Source organism: Salarias fasciatus, chromosome 14 (genome assembly GCF_902148845.1).
Source record: "Salarias fasciatus chromosome 14, fSalaFa1.1, whole genome shotgun sequence".
Lineage (NCBI taxonomy): Eukaryota > Metazoa > Chordata > Actinopteri > Blenniiformes > Blenniidae > Salarias > Salarias fasciatus.
Window position 1 is genome coordinate 19804798 of NC_043758.1, and position 18763 is coordinate 19823560.

Consider the following 18763-nt stretch of genomic DNA (forward strand, 5'->3'; position numbering starts at 1 on the left):
CCGCTCAGCTTCCCCAAGCAGCTCAGCTTCTCTGTTTTTATTTGGTTCATACCATGTGATTACAAAGACTTCATGAATACAAGAATCATTCTGTTTTTGGTCATGCCAAGCGACAACAACAGAACAGGCTGTGAAACCAGTCGTTGCAAAAACACACAGGTATGGTGCGTCGTGCTCGATAAGCAGATGTGACATGTCTTAGTCTGCGCACTTCCTCTTAACAACAAGTGAAAACTTAGATAGTTGAAACAACAAGCACATTGTTCACTTCATGATAATCGTAAATATGGAATATTTCCAACAGTTGGATCATTTTTTAAGCTCGGTTTGCTCATCAGGTGATGCAGTCGCTGCGTTTCGCTCTGCAACCGGCTGTGGAAGACGTCTCAGTCACGTGGGATTTACCGAAGGGAACCTCTGTCATGGTTGTCTCTCCACCCATCACCACCATCTTCCAGGGTCAGAGGACGCTGCTGTATGGCCGACTCACTGGTCAGGTAGGAGCAGCCCACTCCGAATGGAAGATGCGTCTGCAGCTGTCCGTCATCTCTGTCTTCATGTGAACATGAAACTAAGACTGTAATGTTGTGTCAGAGCGCAGAGGCAGCACAGGGCGGTGTGACGGTGAAGTACAGCCTCTCTGGAAGTCCCAGTCAGACTCAGCTACTCTTTGATCTCAAGCCAAAAGAAGACACTGGGTAAGATAGACGGGGAGATTAAAAAACCCCGTTTGGCAAGAATTCATGTCTTTGCAGCACAGTCAGTGTTCATGTTTCATGTTTATCCATGAGAACCTCAGTGCTGAGAAACATTTAATGTCTGTTTTGTTTCATACATCAGACGCTTCACTTGTATTCATGTCATCGTGTGTGCAGATTAACAATACACAGGTTGGCTGCTCGGACTCTGATTCGATCCCTGGAAACGGAGGACATAGACAACTTGGAAAAGGATGATTATGAAGCGAAGAAGAAGAAGGTGGTGGAGCTCAGTGTCCAGTCGGGAGTGAGTAGCGCCTTCACTGCTTTCGTTGCTGTCAACCGAGACAGCGGCGAGGCGACTCACGGACCCCTGGTGCGCAGAGATATTCCTGTGCCCAGTAAGTGTTTTGTTTTTGTGTTTGCTTTTAACGTGACATGCCCAAGTATCATGTCCTTCCGTGTTTGAGATTGTAAGCTATTGGATGAAATAGGAATATTATTATTGTCATCATCAGAATTATTTGCACCATTGAACAGCAGCTGCCAGGTTATCATTTGATTCTTAAAAAACCTTGATTCAGAGTCGTTTTGTCCCAGTGCAGTGGCTATGGGAATGATGTCTTCAATGGCATATTGCTGTGCTGCCGTGGATATGGATTGTGGTCCCCAAATGATGAGTAAGTAAAACCATAATTTTTTTTCCAGATCTCCTCACAGGACACTTCCACACTCTGGACTCTCATGGACAAAATAATAATAATAATCATAATAATCATAATCATAATCATAGTAATTAATTTAAAAAGTACAAGAGGAACCTTTTATTAAGGACCTTTGAACTTTTTCACACTGGAGGTAAGCAAGATAAAAATCTTACTTCCTGGGATCGAAATTGGAAAAATGTTGAATTCTGACTTTGCAAGGAGCACTGATCAGATACAAAATATTTCAGCAAGTCTCTTCTACTTCTTCTGTTTTGGAAACGTTTTCCTGAACTCTTTTTATAAACATATATTTTCAGTAATCACTTATTGAGCACGTCTTGGCCTTTTTTCACTCCTGTATTCCTGATAAAACTATTTGAGTAATTATAGCACACTATAATATGAGATTCGACTCAGAGTTCATAAATATTCATTCGTTAAGCAATAAGAAAGAGGAGTTAATGTTTTGTCATTGCGATGAAATATACCGAAACTCTAATCACAGCTCAGTCAGCACAGTAACAGTAAAGCAATCACTGACGGTAAATGACTGAGTCACAGCTTTCGATGCTCTCAGAGAGGCGTGAAAGTCTCAGGAGGTCAGATCAGTGTCCCACAGTGATCAGGTCGCGTCTTGAACCGGCTGACTGTGTGTGTGAAGCAAAGCAGAGCAGAGCCGTTCACAGAACCTCTCAGAGCAACAACACAAATTTATGCTGCTAAACACTTCAGTCAGTTCAAGTTTTGTTAAGCTGCAGCATCCATTTAGTAACAAAACATTTTTTTTGACAACCAGTGTGCAGCAGTATTGGTGGCGTTCAAGATTTATGCTATGATGAGGGTGACTACGAAGAACCATTATCAGGTAATGGTATGTTTTATTCTTTCCTTTGTATCTCTTTTTTTTTTTTTTTTTCAAATTTTCTAATGAATTGTACACTTCAGTCAGTTAAAGTTATGTTATGTTGCAGCATCCATTTAGTAACAAAACATTTTTTTTGACAACCAGGGTGCAGAAGTATTGGTCATTATCAATATTTCTGCGACGATGAGGGTGACGACTATGAACCATTATCAACTACGTTGCATTCTCTCCTTTTTCTCTCTTTTTTTAAATTTTTGAATGAATTGTGACCTTTTCTCAGGGGGACTTCTGCATCATAGTTGTTATATTTTAGAAAGGTTGTTTCTTACACTCAATAAGTTTGGATTTGGCAATCGTTTCATATCTTGGATTCGTCTTCTTTATGCCACGCCCCAGGCTAGTATTCATACAAATAATATTCACTCTAGTTATTTTACACTTTCACGTGGTACCAGACAAGGTTGTCCTCTTTCCCCATTGCTCTTCGCTATAGCCATCGAACCTCTCTCAATTGCATTAAAATCCCTCCCTATGTATAACGGAGTCTCCCGTGCAGATGTTGAAGTCAAATTGTCGCTTTATGCTGATGATTTACTTTTATACATATCGGATCCACTTACAAGCATAACTTCAATCTTGGATCTATTCAATAAGTTTGGCTCCTTCTCGGGTTATAAAGTCAATCTGCTTAAGAGTGAATGTTATCCCATAAACCCATCTGCTCTATCACTCAAACAATCTGATCTTCCTTTTAAATTTAGTATGTCAGGGTTTAAATATTTAGGGATTAAAGTTACCCGCACTCTACCCTCACTTTTCACTGCTAATTTCTCTTCTTTGTTGACCCAAGTCAAATCCGATTTACAGAGGTGGAACTCCTTGCCTTTGTCCTTGATAGGCAGGATTAATGTAGTAAAAATGTCTGTTTTGCCAAAATTTTTGTTCCTATTTCAATGCACTCCTGTATTTCTCCCTAAAAAATTCTTCAGAACTCTGGACCAATGCATGACTACCTTCTTATGGCATGGGAAAGTGCCAAGAGTGAGATATTCACTCTTGCAGAAACTTAAATTTAATGGTGGACTTGCGTTGCCCAATTTTTTGCTTTATTATTGGTCAGCACATATACACAAATTGATTTATTGGCTTAAATGCCCAGAACTGTTGTGGTGTAGGTTGGAAGTGCAGTCAATACACTCATCTTCTCCACTGGCTCTACTCTCGTCCTCTTTACCATTGAACCCTTCCAATTTTACATCCAACCCAGTGGTACTTTCCACTCTCAGGGTTTGGTTTCAGTTTAGACAACATTTTAAATTTATGTCACCATCCACTTTGACACCTGTAACCAAAAATCATTTATTTACCCCATCACTTTTAGATAATACATTTGGAATTTGGCAGAGACGGGGCATTAAACACTTCAGAGATCTCTATAAAGACGGTATCTTCTCAAATTTCCCAGAACTGGCTTCAGATTTTAATTTACCTGCGTCTCACCTATTTCGATATTTCCAAATCAGACACTGTGCATCAACCCTATTCCCATGTTATCCTTCCCTACCTGTTAGTCAGCCGTGGGAAGATCTTCTATTGTTGAAATACAATCAAAAAGCTCTAATATCCAAAATATATTCACAACTAATATCGTTAGACGGTCATTCAATGAATAAATCGCGAATCACATGGGAACAGGAGCTAGGATTAAAATTTACAGATCATTTATGGGAGAAGGCCGTCAATATTGTACGCTCAAGTACACCTTGTGCCAGGCTGGGATTGATACAATTTAAAGTGTTGCATAGAGTCCATTTATCTAAATCTCGATTAGCCCAGATATATCCCAATGTAGTAGATCAATGTGACAAATGCCATGTTTCTCCTTGCAATTTAACTCATATGTTCTTTTCCTGCCCCAGAATACAAAAGTTCTGGAGTGATTATTCTATGATTATGACTAAGGTTCTCGGGAAGAACATCAGAATGAGTCCCTTCTTGGCCATATTTGGGCTATCTACTGATTCACCTAATCTAAGCTCCTTACAATCAGATGTACTGGCCTTTACATCATTATTGGCTAGACGGTGTATTTTATTCCTATGGAAATCCCCAAAGGCCCCATCAACTGCCCGCTGGCTTAGAGATGTTATATCTTTTCTTAAATTGGAAAAAATAATATTCTCTGTAAAGGGGAATACTGCTAAGTTTGATCAAAAATGGAAACCTTTTATAGATTATTTCAATTCTTTACAAACCTTACCTCCAAACTGACACTCTTGCCCACTGCTAACTCCAATCCTTTATCCCCCATTAATCCCTTGGTCCCCACCTTTTTTGTTGATGTTTTTGTAGATTTGGTTCTATTTTCCCACTAGGTGTCACTATTATCATGTTTTCACAATTTTGTATCCCTTCATTGTTAATTCAATTGTATTTATGATTCACCTGTAACTTCTTATAACTCTATATTTTGTTATCACAACTATTATTGTTAATGACATTCTCTCACACTCTCAGTCGTCCAGTTTCTGGTTGCATGTGCATGTGTGCATATTCATGATATTACTTTGATGGTCCTTTTTTGTATGTTTTTCTTTTTCCCTTTTCTGTCTTTTCTTCTTCTTTCATCTCTTTCTCTTTTTTAAATGTACTCCATTTAATTTGTTCTGTAAATAGTTTTTTTTTTTTTTTTTTTTTTTTTTTTCTGTAAATAATTTTGTGGTACTATTGTACTATTTTATTATTGCTGTTGTTTACAGAGACAATGTTCCAATGTTTGAATGTTCTCTTAAAAAACAAAAAAGGCAAATAACATGGATAATATACTTGCTGCTTTGTATTGTATTGCCGCTTAAAAAAGATAAATAAAAAAAAAAAAAAAAAAAAAAGAAAGGTTGTTTCTGTGTTCTGGGGTCTTTGCAGGGCTGACAGTGGCCACTGGAGGGTGCAGTGGAGTATCTTATTGTGAGAAAAGCTCATGCCAAAGCTGTTGCAGTTTACTTTGATGAAATACTATTTTTTGTGATCTTTGTTTTTTTTTAATTGCCTGTATTCATCTGAATTGCACACAAACCTGAATATTCATCCATAGGCTGGAAGAAGATCTTGCTGTGACTATTGCACTGTTGTCAAACACATGGAGCATTCATAATTCAACAAACAAACAAGAAACAATGCATTTGACATTTGTCTTTTGTTGGGTTTCCTCTTCCCTCAGGGTCAGTAGGTCTTGATGAGATCGAGGTTATTCCTCCCAAACAGCCCCCCAGAGACCCCTTTCTGCAGCTGGTGTCCCTCCAGAAGGCGTCTGGCTGCTGGCTGCTGGATTCAGCTCTGGCTGCTGCTCTGGGAAAGACCTGTGAGGAAGTGGAAAAGTCTAAACCTGCACTGGTGGGTCTTTGTCAGAAACATGCGGTCGAATTATTGTTTTAAAAGAGAAATATTCAGTTTTAAATTTCATTGCTGATTTGGTGAATTAGATGAACAATGAAGTGTGGGCGACCATCCTCGCTCTGATCTGGCTTCATGGATTCAAGAGTGACGCAAAGGAGGAGTGGGAGCTTCTGTCCATGAAGGCTGTCTTGTGGCTTCGTGCTCAGAAAGGTAGTAACCGCATTAATAATGGCCTAAATTATGCTTTTTGGGGGGGTCTAATTGTCTGAATGCTATAATAATAATAACGTGATAACAGTCAATAATGTAACATAGATAGCCATTGTCCTAATAATATTTAACAATTCATCTAATGAGTTTATGAGTCATATTATTTATTTTCCTTTCAATTGGGCAGCATTTTGTGAAACTAAAATCTGTTTTGCAGGATTTGCACTGTTTGCACAACATTACTGTCACAGTCATTCATTGAGGATTCGAAGCAGCACTCTGTCCATTATCATTCCTAAAATATTGCTGTTTTACTGCATTTTTTCAAGTTATTCCATTGTTTTCTTTGTTACATTGAAATGACCAACATTATTGCATTACTGACAGGTATTACATTATTGGCCTTTATTACACTTCTGGTTTATTTATGAAACATTATGATGACCACAAATGCCCATCAAATGATTTTTCTTTATTTTATTTTTCTTTCTTTCTGCAGCATCATCTTTATCAGAAAGTGTGGAAGCTGGAAAAGTACTTTTGGGATGTAGCTTCCAGAAAGATGTTCTTGAGCTCTGAAGTTAACTTTCAGCCAACGTCTTGCTCAGCATACAGATGCCAGAATGATCTTCGTCCTGCAGTCTCACCTTTATCAACTCCCTTTACTGATATTTGAACCATTTCATTTGTCCATGAATGTCACAAGGCAAAAAGCTATTCACTGTTTCTCATTTCTGTTACAGCTTTGTGTTTAATATTCATGATAATAAACAGTTGCGGTACCTGCATACTCCCTCATTCAGAGCTCCTTCATCAAAATGGAATAAATTTGTGTATTTGTTCAAAAAGTCATGAAGTCTATCTCTGTTTCAGAACTTTTTTCTTTTGCCGTTAAACAGGTTTTTAACCAATGCAATGTTTGAAGGTAGATATTTTCATTTGATCTCTCTTCACTTATCAAAGAATCAGCGACGGTCAACAAAGAGAAGACTGGAAGTGAGGGTATCAGTCCCTCTGCCTCAGGTTCTCGTCCCTCTCCAGTAACCATATAGATGATGCAGAAGAACAAAACAATAAATTCACTCCACTTTGGGGTCTGCTCGAGTGGAGGAAAAGTGAAATCTATTTACAATTTACAATGAAGGAATGCAGTGATCAAAAGACAAAGATGAGGGAAATCAAGATGGTGAAATGGTGGCATGTGAAGAATAAAAGAGGAGAGGAGCTCTTTCATTATAAAAGGCCTCACCAGCAGCTGATGAATCAATCAGTGAAAAGAAAAGTTTGAAATCTCAGCATCTGTGTTCACTTCCCAACCTAAATCTGAGAGGAGCTGGTGTAAACTGAGGGAGCCCACAGTAAGCCGTCATATCAATAAATATTACATGTTGTGGAATTTTTGGTGAATCAGAGCCAAAGATGACGAGTCCAGGTGTTGACGCTGCACAAGGAGGATTTATTGAGGATTGCAGAGGAAGCACACACCAATCAGCTGATTAAGAGCAAGGCTGTTGTTCCGGAGAGAATCCAACCCGACTCTGGCATGACTTCCAGCCACGCCATCTCATATAGCTAGATCTCACGAGACTAGCAGACGCTGTTTCCAAGTGACTTCAGACAAAACAGAGCGGCCTTCACACTGTGTTCCTGAGAACTTTGAAAACAAAGCATTATTCCATATCAATCCCTCCTGTTGTTAAATTTCAATTTAAACAAAACCAGACACAAAATAAATTCGAATTTTAACAATAATCTAACTCACTATCGGAGACAGTAAAGCCAGACAAAGTAAAACCACTTTTCATTTGCATCACACTTCAATATTAATGTTCTTCATAAACATCAATAAGATCAGTTCCTCCAAGTGCATCGTCATTTTTTATATTTTATATGTCCTAAGTTGCCTATGTTTCAACGACCATTTCCAACTGATCCACTGTCACAAAAACACCAAGCAGCACTCAGTCATGGATGCGCAATTTAAACAAATCAGCACCATGGGACAGTGACAGCTGGAAATACCTTCATGCCAAACAACAATCCTGGCCCAGGCCGATCAACCAGGATGGCAAAAGACAATCAGTGGCCGCGATGTGTCCAATCAAGCTAAACTAAGAAAAGAAAGAAAATCCATTAAAATCAGCAAAAACATTGAACACAACAATAAAACACTGAACATCTGGTCGTTCTCAAAGTCAGTCATCAATGTCAGTGTTAGTTTGTTAGTAAGTTAGTTTGTCAGTCTTCACACAGTCATAGTTACATTCACCTATATTCGATTGAGCAGATAGTTCCAAGGTAAAAGTAAAAACGCAGAACATGGCTTCACACCCCGACCTCCCTGCTGACAGGCGCTCCGTGCTTTATTCACCAGCAGCAGAATGTGACACATGTACTATGCATCCGCCATCCTGCACCAAAACCTGCTGCATTGATAATCTCTGCTGGAGCATCAGCTGCTCACAGACTGTTTAGGAGCCCAGGATCACAGTCAGGAGTCTGCAAGAGAAATAAGCATCAGGGTGAAACCGTGATCCATGCGTCCAAACCAGAATACCTGTAGAGAGCCGTCCTTTCTCTTGGAATAGAGATGACAGGGCAGTCTGTAGCCAGGCAATCCCAGACCAGAGGCTGATGTTTAGTCTTCCTCCAGATGTTGACCCTCCTGTGACGCTGTCTCTGTTCACTCCAGTCCTGCAGAAGCATCCTTGTGTGGTTGTTCAAAACACAGAGTCTACAGCTGCAAACCAAAAATCCAGTGACGACAGCATTCTGCCAGACCCAGAAAAGACAACGTCTCCTCCCTTAGTCTGTAGCGGCAGATTAGACCACAGTTCAGGTCTTCCCAAAGACCAGGACCGGTTCTTCTCCTCCAGATCTTCTCCACCGGAACCTGTCCAAGGAACGTCACTTTCAGCTGCAGCTGGGCTCAGGATTCTCGGTGGCCTCCCTCAGGAAGACGGTTCAGGAGTAGAACAGTGTCAGGCTCTTCAAGCTTCCTTCAACCTTTTGGTGTGAAAACATCAACCTCATACTGTATCAGAGTTCCACCTGACAGGTCCAGATCCAGATCCCCTCACTGCCAATGCATAAACTCCCAGACCAGAGACAAAGTCCTGGGCCAAATGTGAAGCATTATTTACCTTTTTGGGTGAATGCAGGTAAATATTGCCTTTCAGGATCCAATCTGAGTGAAAACAATGCAGCAGACAGGTCAGACAGGTCAACGACTGGACAGTAGCATGAGTCAGAGGTCCAAAAGACAAAATGATTTTAAAATCAGTAGATTTTGAAGTAGCAAATAGTACAGTTCAGTTGATTTCCATAAAATCTTGGAAAAATGTCCACCCATCAGGTCCTCCTCGTCTTGGTGTAGAAAGAGTCGGTATTAAACATCATTGAATCATTCAATGTCTTCATAAGACATTCAATACCTCCCATGACTTCTGGACAAACATTCTATTGTCTATCTGTAGCAGTTAGACATTGAGCTCCAGTGTGATTCTTCGAGGTTTAGTCGATGCTAAATCTGAGTAATCTCTTAGCTCACAAATACTCCAACTAAATAAAATAAAGGTGCAAATGTAATTCATTTCAGCAGATTTCAAAGTTAAGATTCATAGACAGTAACAAATTCTTGTAGCACAGTCATGTAAAAACGATAATTAAAACCATTTCACTAAAACTAGAAGCCCCGCCCATTGTGTTCAGGTTACAGTGACGCGGGGGGGAGAAGTGACCATCATGGAGGCTTCCTGCTGCCTCTGGTTCAGTCTGATCAGGACTGTTCAGCCCGTCGACCCACTGATATCTTCCTAGTGACTTATAAAACAAACAAAAAACACAATTCATTCAAAAGCTAAAAAAAAAAAAAAAAGGAATTTAAAACTTCTAAAGTCTAATCTCTTCCCCCCCAGTCTGTGTGTGTTCATGGCCTGACCTTGTCGCGGTCATGCTGCCTCATATTTTCCATCACGTTGCGGTACGCCGTTATCACGTCCGATGTTTTCATGTCGCAATCAAACCCACCGCCTCCACAGCCTCCTCCCAGCAGCCACCAGGAGCAGCCGTCTCCAAGAATGCGTCCACCGCTTCCGCAGTCACAACACTCTCCTCAACACTCCTCTCCTGTATGGAAAGTCTCAGCAGAACAGAAGGACAGAGAATCACCACACATGTCATCATCATAGAAAGCAATTTTCTCTCTAAAATCTGAGTTTCGTCACTCCTGTATGTGTGTGTGTGTGTGTGTGTGTGTGTGTGTGTGTGTGTGTGTGTGTGTGTGTGTGTGTGTGTGTGTGTGTGTGTGTGTGTGTGTGTGTGTGTGCGTTCTCGTATTTCTATCCTTGTTGGGGCCAAATGTCCCCACAAGGATAGCAAAACGTGAAACGACGTGCCTTGTGGGGACCTTTTTCCGGTCCTAAGTAGGAGAAACAGTGTTTTCTTGACCATGTTGTTGTTACTGAAAAAAGTAAAAGTGCAAAAACATTTCTTTAGGGTTAGGCTTTATTGTGGTGTGGGTTAGGGTTAGGGTAAGGGTCAGGGTTAGGGGCTAGACATGAATGGGAGTCAATGGACGGTCCCCACAAGGATAGAAATACAAGACTGTGCGTGTGTCTGTGTGTGTGTGTGTGTGTCTGCACTTCCCGCTGCTGACAGAGCTCCCCCTCCTGGTTGGCTGGTGCAGTGCAGCTGACCGTGAGGATCGGGGTTGTGGATCGAAGCGGCGAGTGCCTGTACAGGACTTTATAACAAAACAAACACTCAAGAGAGAAAAACATATTAGTATATTATCATATTTGTCTATCAAACAATGTGACTGGTGGACCTTCGTCTCCATTCTCTCACTAGTGCTGATATGTTCTCTGGATTGTTTTCTGTTCAGGGTCCTCGGCTCCTCAGCAGTCTGATAAGGAGGAACCACTGAAAGAACTGCTTTCTTCAGTTCACTTTGGAGGGTTTAAAATAAACTGGAAATTTATGAGTTTTTCATGTTGCAATACCAAGTTGAACTCCATGTTCAGCTTGTTTTTTTAAAAAACAGATGCTATGCGAGTTAACAGTTTTGTCAAAAAAAAATAGACTGCCTCTCAAATTCAGGTTGTCTTTTCTCTTTAACATAATTATGAATAATCATCCTGAGGGTTTATCCTCAGGGAACCATCCTCAAACCTGTCAATGGCTCAAGCAGTGACCTCTGACCCTGCACACAGCTGGCAGTCTTGGAGAAATCAGTTTTCTCTCAAACAGGCCTGAATCACATGCTTTACAGCATTTTCCAGGAAAAGGCTCACAGGTGGATCTCCTGGCCTCTGCCCACCTACTGAAGATGGAAAAAAAGACATTTATTTTGACAAATTTCCAGAGGTGGAGGTTTCTGAAAGCACTGAAGTACAAATACTGCTACACTGATTAATGCTCAATTATACGTAAAAGTACTGGTGTCAGAAAAAATACTTAGGAGTGCAAAGTATGTCTCTAGACAAACTGCTCAGAGTATTATTATTTTTAACCAATGGATGATTTGTGTTGTTAGTAGCAATTTTATTTGATTCATCTGATAAAATACTGCATTCAAAGTTTGTTCCTCAGATGAACAATGAAAAACTACATCAAGACAGCTTGTCTTGTGACCAAATGTAGATATAAGCAGGAATTTATTTCTATTAAATGAATTCCCTCTCTTTAGAAAAAGGTTACTGTTTTTCTTTATTTTGGTTTAATCTGCTGACGAATTCAATTTTTAGATTAATCAAATTTTTAAGATTGCCGAGTGAATCCCTCTCAGAGAATCAATCATCAATCACATCATAGATTAATCAACCCCGTTGTGATCAGACAGGCTATTAGATTCAAAGATGCAGATAGAAAGATTTGAATATAAATTCAAATCGTGGGTGTCCTCTGTAGACCTCAGGTTAAAAATAGTGGAATATTACTTGTTGTAAAGTTTATGCAAGTACACACTTGTAAAAATAAAGGTACAAAACTCAATAACATTAACATGAGTATTTGTAATTTGTTACTTCCACCCCTGCAAATTCTCACTCAACAAGCAACTTTGTTGACTCATTGATGGATTCTTTATTTTAAACATGTAAAAAAACACGAAACAAAACAAACAGGTTGAAAACCTTTCCCTTTAGTTAAAACCTGCTTATTTTTCTTAACTCCCTGTTCTCTCTCCCTGTTCATCAAACTCTTCATCTGCACTCCGCCTCTCCCTCTCTCTCTCCCTCTCTCTCCCTCTCTCTCTCTCTCTCTCTCTCTCTTTCTCTCTCTCTCTCCAGCATTTCAATCCTTCCCGCTTCTCTTCAACAACCGGTCTTGTGGCACAACTGAGGTATCCGAAAAAAAAAAAAAAAAAAGAACGACCCACATCGTGGTCTGCCTGCATCCCACAACAGCACAAAAGTTCACCGCCACGAATCGAGTCGCAAACGGTCACAAACCACTCGTAAAGTGGCGTGAAGTGTGCGTAAACCCGTCGGGACTGCGTGCCATGTCGGGACGATAACTTTGAAATGTTCAGATATTTTGGTCACGACAAAATATCGCGAACGGGCCGTGAACTATGCGCCAACTGTCCGTGAACTCCTCGTGAAGGCGTCGGGACAATGCGGTAGGATGCGTGCCAGTCGTGGCCTCCGGCGAGTACCCGGAAAAGGACCCCATGCGGGGGATTTTCGACACACTGTCGTTGCAGCATCAAGTGCAGCGCCTTTAATTTGTCATTGAAATTGACTGATGGCAGCCGTCCGTCGGGGCCCCCTTCAGCTCGGACACCGAGGCAGCGCCTTTTCCGCTGCTCTTCAGCACAGAGCAGCTGCCAGGTACAGGCTTCTTCTCATCTCCGCAATGACGGTGTCTCCAGCATTCAGAATGTTGTCTGTTCCACAGCAAATCCAAAAATGAACCGGGGTCGGGGAAGCCCCCTTTGTACTCGAATATGACGTGCGTAATTGCGCGCGCAACCACGTCGTGCCAATGCGGGAAGCTCGTATACTATGCGCAAACTATGCGTGAATGCGTCGTGAATGCGTCGTGCCAGTTCGCGACACTGACGATCGCATTTGTGAACTGTCCGTGAACTGTGCGCCAACTGTGCGTGAACTAGTCGTGAACAGTGCGGGAGCCTGCCGGGTCGTGACTTCAGATTGACACAAAAGTCGTGCAAGTGTGGACCACGGCGATTGTTGTGGAAAGTCACGTGACCTTGACGTCATTAGGATCTGGCTGTGTTCGTCAGAGCGCCGGCTGGCTTGACCGCAGTTCTTCACTGAGGGGTGTGTCTGGCAAGTGCGGTAAGCAAGCTTTTTTTGAGCAAGCATTGATTATGCGGGACACGGTCTCAATTTGCAGGACGTGTGAAATGGGCTTCAAACGCTGTACGCGCACGCGCTACGCGGGACGGGTGGTCACCCTAATACTATTTACCTTTTAAACCTGGTGCTTTGTCTATTTCCTAATGGGTGGCCTCCAGGCCTGATTTGGCTCATTAGTTCCCACCCGTCATCGTTTATGGGGGACACATTCGCCCGAAGGTAACTGTGGAGCTGCTGATGATTCCATTCAGACGTTCTTTGATTCATTCTGTATTGATGCAAAGCTGCGAGTGCCTGTTGGACGCCAAACACCAGAGTGACGACAGCGCATCAATACACTTGTTTAGTTATATACTTTATGCACGGACCGATAAAACTACCTGAAACAATAAGCCTTTAAAATCAGAGGCAAGATATCGTCTGTTTATTCTTGACACACTGAAAATCCTGTCTGTTTGGAGATGACGGAGCTGCGATGTGATCCGCTGACTGACTGGAAGGAGAGTTTCCACTGAGACATACCTGCTGCTTTTATCCTGCAAACTGACACAGACATGTTCATGTGAAGATATTTGAGCTATTGTCATGAAAATCACAATGTACGGTAGATATTGTGGTATCTGAATTCTGTCAACATGCCGATTTTGTTTTACAACAAAATTAAAAATACTGTCCAGTATTGTTTTATGTCTGTAAAAACAGTGTAATAAAGGCATCTTCTTAATTTTCAGAAATGATGAACTGCTGTGGTTTGCTGACTGTCCAGAAAGAACCAGGTAAAGTGTGTGTGTGTGTGTGTGTGTGTGTGTGCTGTCAGAAATGTGGACGTGCAATGCTCATGTTGACATCACGGTGCAGCAGTGTCGCGGTGCAGTTTCAACCAATCAGCATTGAGTAGCGGAGAATAACGGGTTATTCTCAGCCCCTCTCTCCTGCTCTCCGCCTCCTCCTCCTCTCTTCCCGTTCCCCGTGCCCCCACCCGCAGCAGCTGGCGGTTAAAACGCTAAAATGGTGTGTGTGTGTCTGTGTGTGTGTGCACACGTCGAAAGATTTTTTTTTTCCCTAACGACATGAGCGCGAGCTGTGCGTGTGTGCGCGCGTGCTGAACTTGCGAAGTGGTACTCGAAAAAGTGTGTGTGTGTGTGTGTGTGTGTGTGAGAGAGAGAGAGAGAGAGAGAGAGAGAGAGAGAGAGAGAGAGAGGAGAGAGAGAGAGAGAGAGAGAGAGAGAGAGAGAGAGAGAGAGAGAGAGAGAGAGAGAGAAGAAAGGTGAACATTTTCACTTCAGACTCATCTCAACTGTTTCATGTCTAACCTACCATGGTGCTGTAAACGGTGAGAATTGTGTTTGTATTTAAATGTTTCTGGTTGTGACTGTGTTTCTCCGTCAGTCCCTCTGAAGAGCATTGAGGTGGAGCTGGAGGTGAGGGACCATGTGGCTACAGTGGTCTCCACTCTGAACTACCAGAACAAAGAGGACAAACCCATCGAGGCGGTTTTTGTCTTCCCTCTGCCTGGAGATGCCGCTGTCTGTCATTTCAGTGCCAAGATGGGACAGAAGGAGATTGTGGCTGAGGTGAAGGAGAAACAGGAGGTGAGCAGAGCAGGTCCAGACTGACTGAGGACAACATCCAGCAGTGGGAGTGAATGTGGCTCACATGTGTCTCTTGTCCTGCAGGCTCGTGAGGAGTATGATGATGCTTTGAGCTCCGGTCAGCAGGCTTTCCTGCTGGAGGAGAGTGATCAGAGTCCAGATGTTTTCTCAATGAGTGTGGGCTGTCTGCCTCCAGGAGAGAGCGCCTCCATCAGGCTGGAGTACGTCACTGAGCTGGCAGTGCAGGCTGACGAGGGGCTGAGGTTTTGTCTGCCTGCTGTGCTCAACCCTCGATACACACCTCAGGGTAGGAAGACCAGCGAGAAGCTGATGCAAACAAAAGAACAAATGACTTCATGACAAAAAACAAAACATTTCTGGAAATGTATTATATTTTGACTTGTTCAGTAGCTTCATATGAAGCTGTTCTCTTCTCAAATCTCCATATTCAAACAGAATTCTTCTCATTTCCAGTTGTTTCTCATGTTGTTTTCAGGTAGTGAAGCTCCAGCCGTCCAGGTGAACTCTGTTCCAGCCTCTCTGGTTCCTTACAGTCTGTCTTTTTCTGCTCGAGTGTCCTCTCCTCGTCCCATCTCTAAAGTGGAGTCCAGCTGTTCCCTGGATCCTCTCCAGTTCCTGAACACAGACCAAACCCAGGCCACGGTAGGTGGAGTGCTGATGTGTCCACTGTGTGTGTTGGATCCTCTTCAGTGAAAAGAAGGCATCATATCATTATTCATCATCATATATTTGTACCCTGCAGGTGAAGCTGGGTGCAGGACACAAGTTTGACAGAGATGTTGAAGTGCTGATATATTACAAAGATGCCCACCAGCCCACTGCTGTGGTGGAAGCAGGACAGGCCTCTGCAAAACCTGGTGAGTGCAAATGTTTGTAGTTAACATGGGAAGAAAGATTGTTGTGTCTTCATCCTCCAAGCAACAAAGTGATTGTTGTTGACTTTTCTGTGCTGTGTTTCAGGCACTCTGATGGGTGATCCAGTGGTGATGGTGAGCCTGTTCCCTGAGTTTCCTCAGTCTGTCATGTCTTCAGTGGCTTCCTGTGGAGAGTTTGTGTTCCTCGTGGATCGATCTGGAAGTATGGACTTCCCAATGAACAACAACGACAGAAATCAGACTCGCATAAGCAGTGCAAAGGTATTGGTTGTTTGCTATTGGTGTCATTAGCTGTTTCATTGTCTGTCTACACAGTGATCTTCACCTGGTTTGAATCTTTCTTGTAGGAAACGCTGCTGCTGCTGTTGAAGAGTCTACCAATGGATTGCTATTTCAACATCTACAGTTTTGGATCCAGATATGAGCACATCTTCCCGTGAATACATCCTCATTTATGTTTTCAAAGTGTATCTTTGGTTTGAAGTAGATTCATGAACACATGACTTGTGCATGTTTCTGTGTGATTGCAGTAAAAGTGTGGAGTACAGTCAGCAGACCATGGAGGAGGCCCTGAAGAGAGTTGGGACAATGGAGGCAGATCTGGGAGGAACACAAATTCTGGAGCCTCTCAAGCATATTTATGAGCAGCCCTGCATTCCCAGTCAGCCCAGACAAGTAAAACACACACACACACACACACACACACACACACACACACACACACACACACACAGACACACACACACACACACACACACACACACACACACACACACACACACACACACACACACACACACACACACACATCCTTCTTCCCTGCTTCTTCCTCCAGCTTTTTCAGATGGACCCCGAGCTGGTCCCAGACTCAGTGAGATTTATTAGACCCAACGAGACAGTGTTGTTTTTGGCAGCCTGCTTTGATTTAGTTTTAGTCTTAGTCTTTTGGACGAAATGCTCATTAGTTTTAGTCTAGTTTTATTCATTTCAACACTTCATAGTTTTAGTCTAGTTTTCGTCGACGAAAACCAAACTGGTTTTAGTCCAGTTTTAGTCATAAAAAAAAAGGCTGAAACAATAGTACATGAGAAAAAAGACAGACAAAGGAAATTCTAAACCAAACAAACATAATAAAATATACTTAAATGGCACAAAACCATCATAACACATTGATTCCCTGTGAATTAAATAATACTGGACTAGTTTGATACTTTACAACCTCAATGCAGTGCTTACATGAGCTCTGCAGACAGAATGAGAGGACTAATAGGAGTTTTGCTGAAACTTTCAGGCTATTTTTATAATGTCCATACTGATATAAAGGCTGAGATCTTTTATTAAAACTGGTCTGCTATGTTTCCATGTTACTGATTTGAACTGGTCAGAGTAACTGCCTGTTATTACTTTTGGAGGAGAGATAACACCAATATTAAGATGGTTATGAGGAAAATACTACCATTAAAACAACTGAAATAAACTAAATTAATTTCTTGGGTAAACTTGATGGTATGAAACACTTGGAAGTCTTCAAAACTGAAATGACAAATATAACTTGAGTTTAATAAACTTTGTAAGTATTCCTTACCTGAATTTTCTTTATACTAATTTTAAATAAGAGTGAAATTACATTTCTTCAAAATAAGACAACACCTGGATTATTTTTAAAAAAGAAAAGAACAAGATAAAGTAAAGATTTATTAGGTACTTGGGGAAAAATCTTCACTAATTAGTGGTGGGCTCCTATTGCAGTTTCACAGTAAGAACAAACAGTCAACAGTTGGATTAGATCCTCCGTCTCCCACTACGAGGCGTTCTGTTTTATTTTCTGCTGGATTCTGATTAAAGTACATCCATAAATCGCTGCATCTTTTCCTCCCGCCGAGCCCGGGCGAAAGTTGCTGCCCACTCTCTAGTGCGCCGGCGCATGCAGTGCAGGCATGCAGGAAGCAGCTCGAGAATTGCTGATATTTTCAGAGTAAAGCAGCCGATCTGCGTGAACTGGCTGGTGGAATCGCATTTGTTTTCATTTATTTTGAAAGTCAAAATACCGACATTTTCGTCTCGTCTTGTCTCGTTAACGAAAACAACAGATACGTCTCGTCACATTTCCGTCTTTTAAAGAGATATTTTTAGCTCGTCACGTCTCGTTTTAGTCACAGAAAAAAGGGGCGTTGACGAAATATTTTCGTCGTCGTCATCGTTAACGAAAACAACACTGCAACGAGATGACAATGTCTCAAGCAGCCCGGGTGCTGTGAAAGTTTTGACATAAAGCTGACACTGATCCCCCGTCTTGTTTGCATTGAAATTCTGGTGGTTCATCTACAAAGGACGAATTTCATGGTTGCTGATTGTTGCATCCGTCCACAAGCTGCCATTACTGACAGAATTTCATGTGTTCATTGAATCAAGTCATGTCGAAAAAGTCTGAATCCAAACTTCTTGAAGATTTGGACTTGATGTGGAGCTTCGTCTGAAATTTGAAGGTGGAAGCAAGATGCTGATTGAACCTCAGTCGATGCTTCTGATCAGTCTGTTTAACAACACAGCAGGCATTTTGTTGCATTTAATATTAGTGTGTTGGTGAGTTCAAAGCTTTATTTTGAACATGTAAACAAACAAGTGAGCAGTCAAAGAAAAGAAAAAGAAACAGAACATCCATTTGCATCAACAATTTAAAAGAGTCAATTCCATATGTGCCTATGTCTTTCACATGTGAGAAAAGGAGTCGAAAGAAGAAGTACTGATTTGATCCTACCCCTTCACATCATTGGTGTTACCTTAATTTGCAAAAACAAAATTCCTTTATCATTATCATGACTTTCAATGCATCAAACATCACCGTAAACAAACAATCCTCATGTCATCACCAAGCAGTGTACCTCGCCAGAATCTTGTCTTTATGTCTCTTTTTGAATTGACACATGTGAAAATCATCTCGTCTCCACATATGATTTGTTCTGTATTTTTACCCCACAGTTTATGACAAAATTTGTTGAGGGTGGTGCAGACACATCTTAAATCATAAACATTTTCTCTGTTACAGAACATTTTTTGAATATTGCTCGGTAACCAGT

The 18763-nt window shown here is 41.6% G+C and overlaps 1 protein-coding gene across 9 annotated transcripts in view; it reads left to right on the plus strand.

The window, feature by feature from the left end:
* The window catches only part of LOC115400499 (von Willebrand factor A domain-containing protein 5A-like), a 225938-nt gene that overhangs the window by 132881 nt on the left and 74294 nt on the right, over nt 1-18763 (plus strand). For 3 of the 9 annotated variants that reach the window (XM_030108401.1, XM_030108404.1, XM_030108414.1), the window contains exons 1-8: nt 13909-13974; nt 14588-14790; nt 14875-15097; nt 15287-15453; nt 15554-15668; nt 15772-15947; nt 16034-16122; nt 16217-16361. The exons of 2 other annotated variants lie outside the window; for them this stretch is intronic. In XM_030108401.1, the coding sequence (XP_029964261.1) occupies nt 13932-13974; nt 14588-14790; nt 14875-15097; nt 15287-15453; nt 15554-15668; nt 15772-15947; nt 16034-16122; nt 16217-16361 (1161 nt within the window). In that variant the 5' untranslated portion in view covers nt 13909-13931. Of the gene's footprint in view, nt 1-338; nt 498-594; nt 699-875; nt 1100-1303; nt 1379-2201; nt 2277-5487; nt 5661-5749; nt 5874-6372; nt 6662-13908; nt 13975-14587; nt 14791-14874; nt 15098-15286; nt 15454-15553; nt 15669-15771; nt 15948-16033; nt 16123-16216; nt 16362-18763 lie in introns of those variants that run through there. 4 more of the 9 variants (XM_030108399.1, XM_030108397.1, XM_030108398.1 and 1 more) reach the window with 2 other exon arrangements.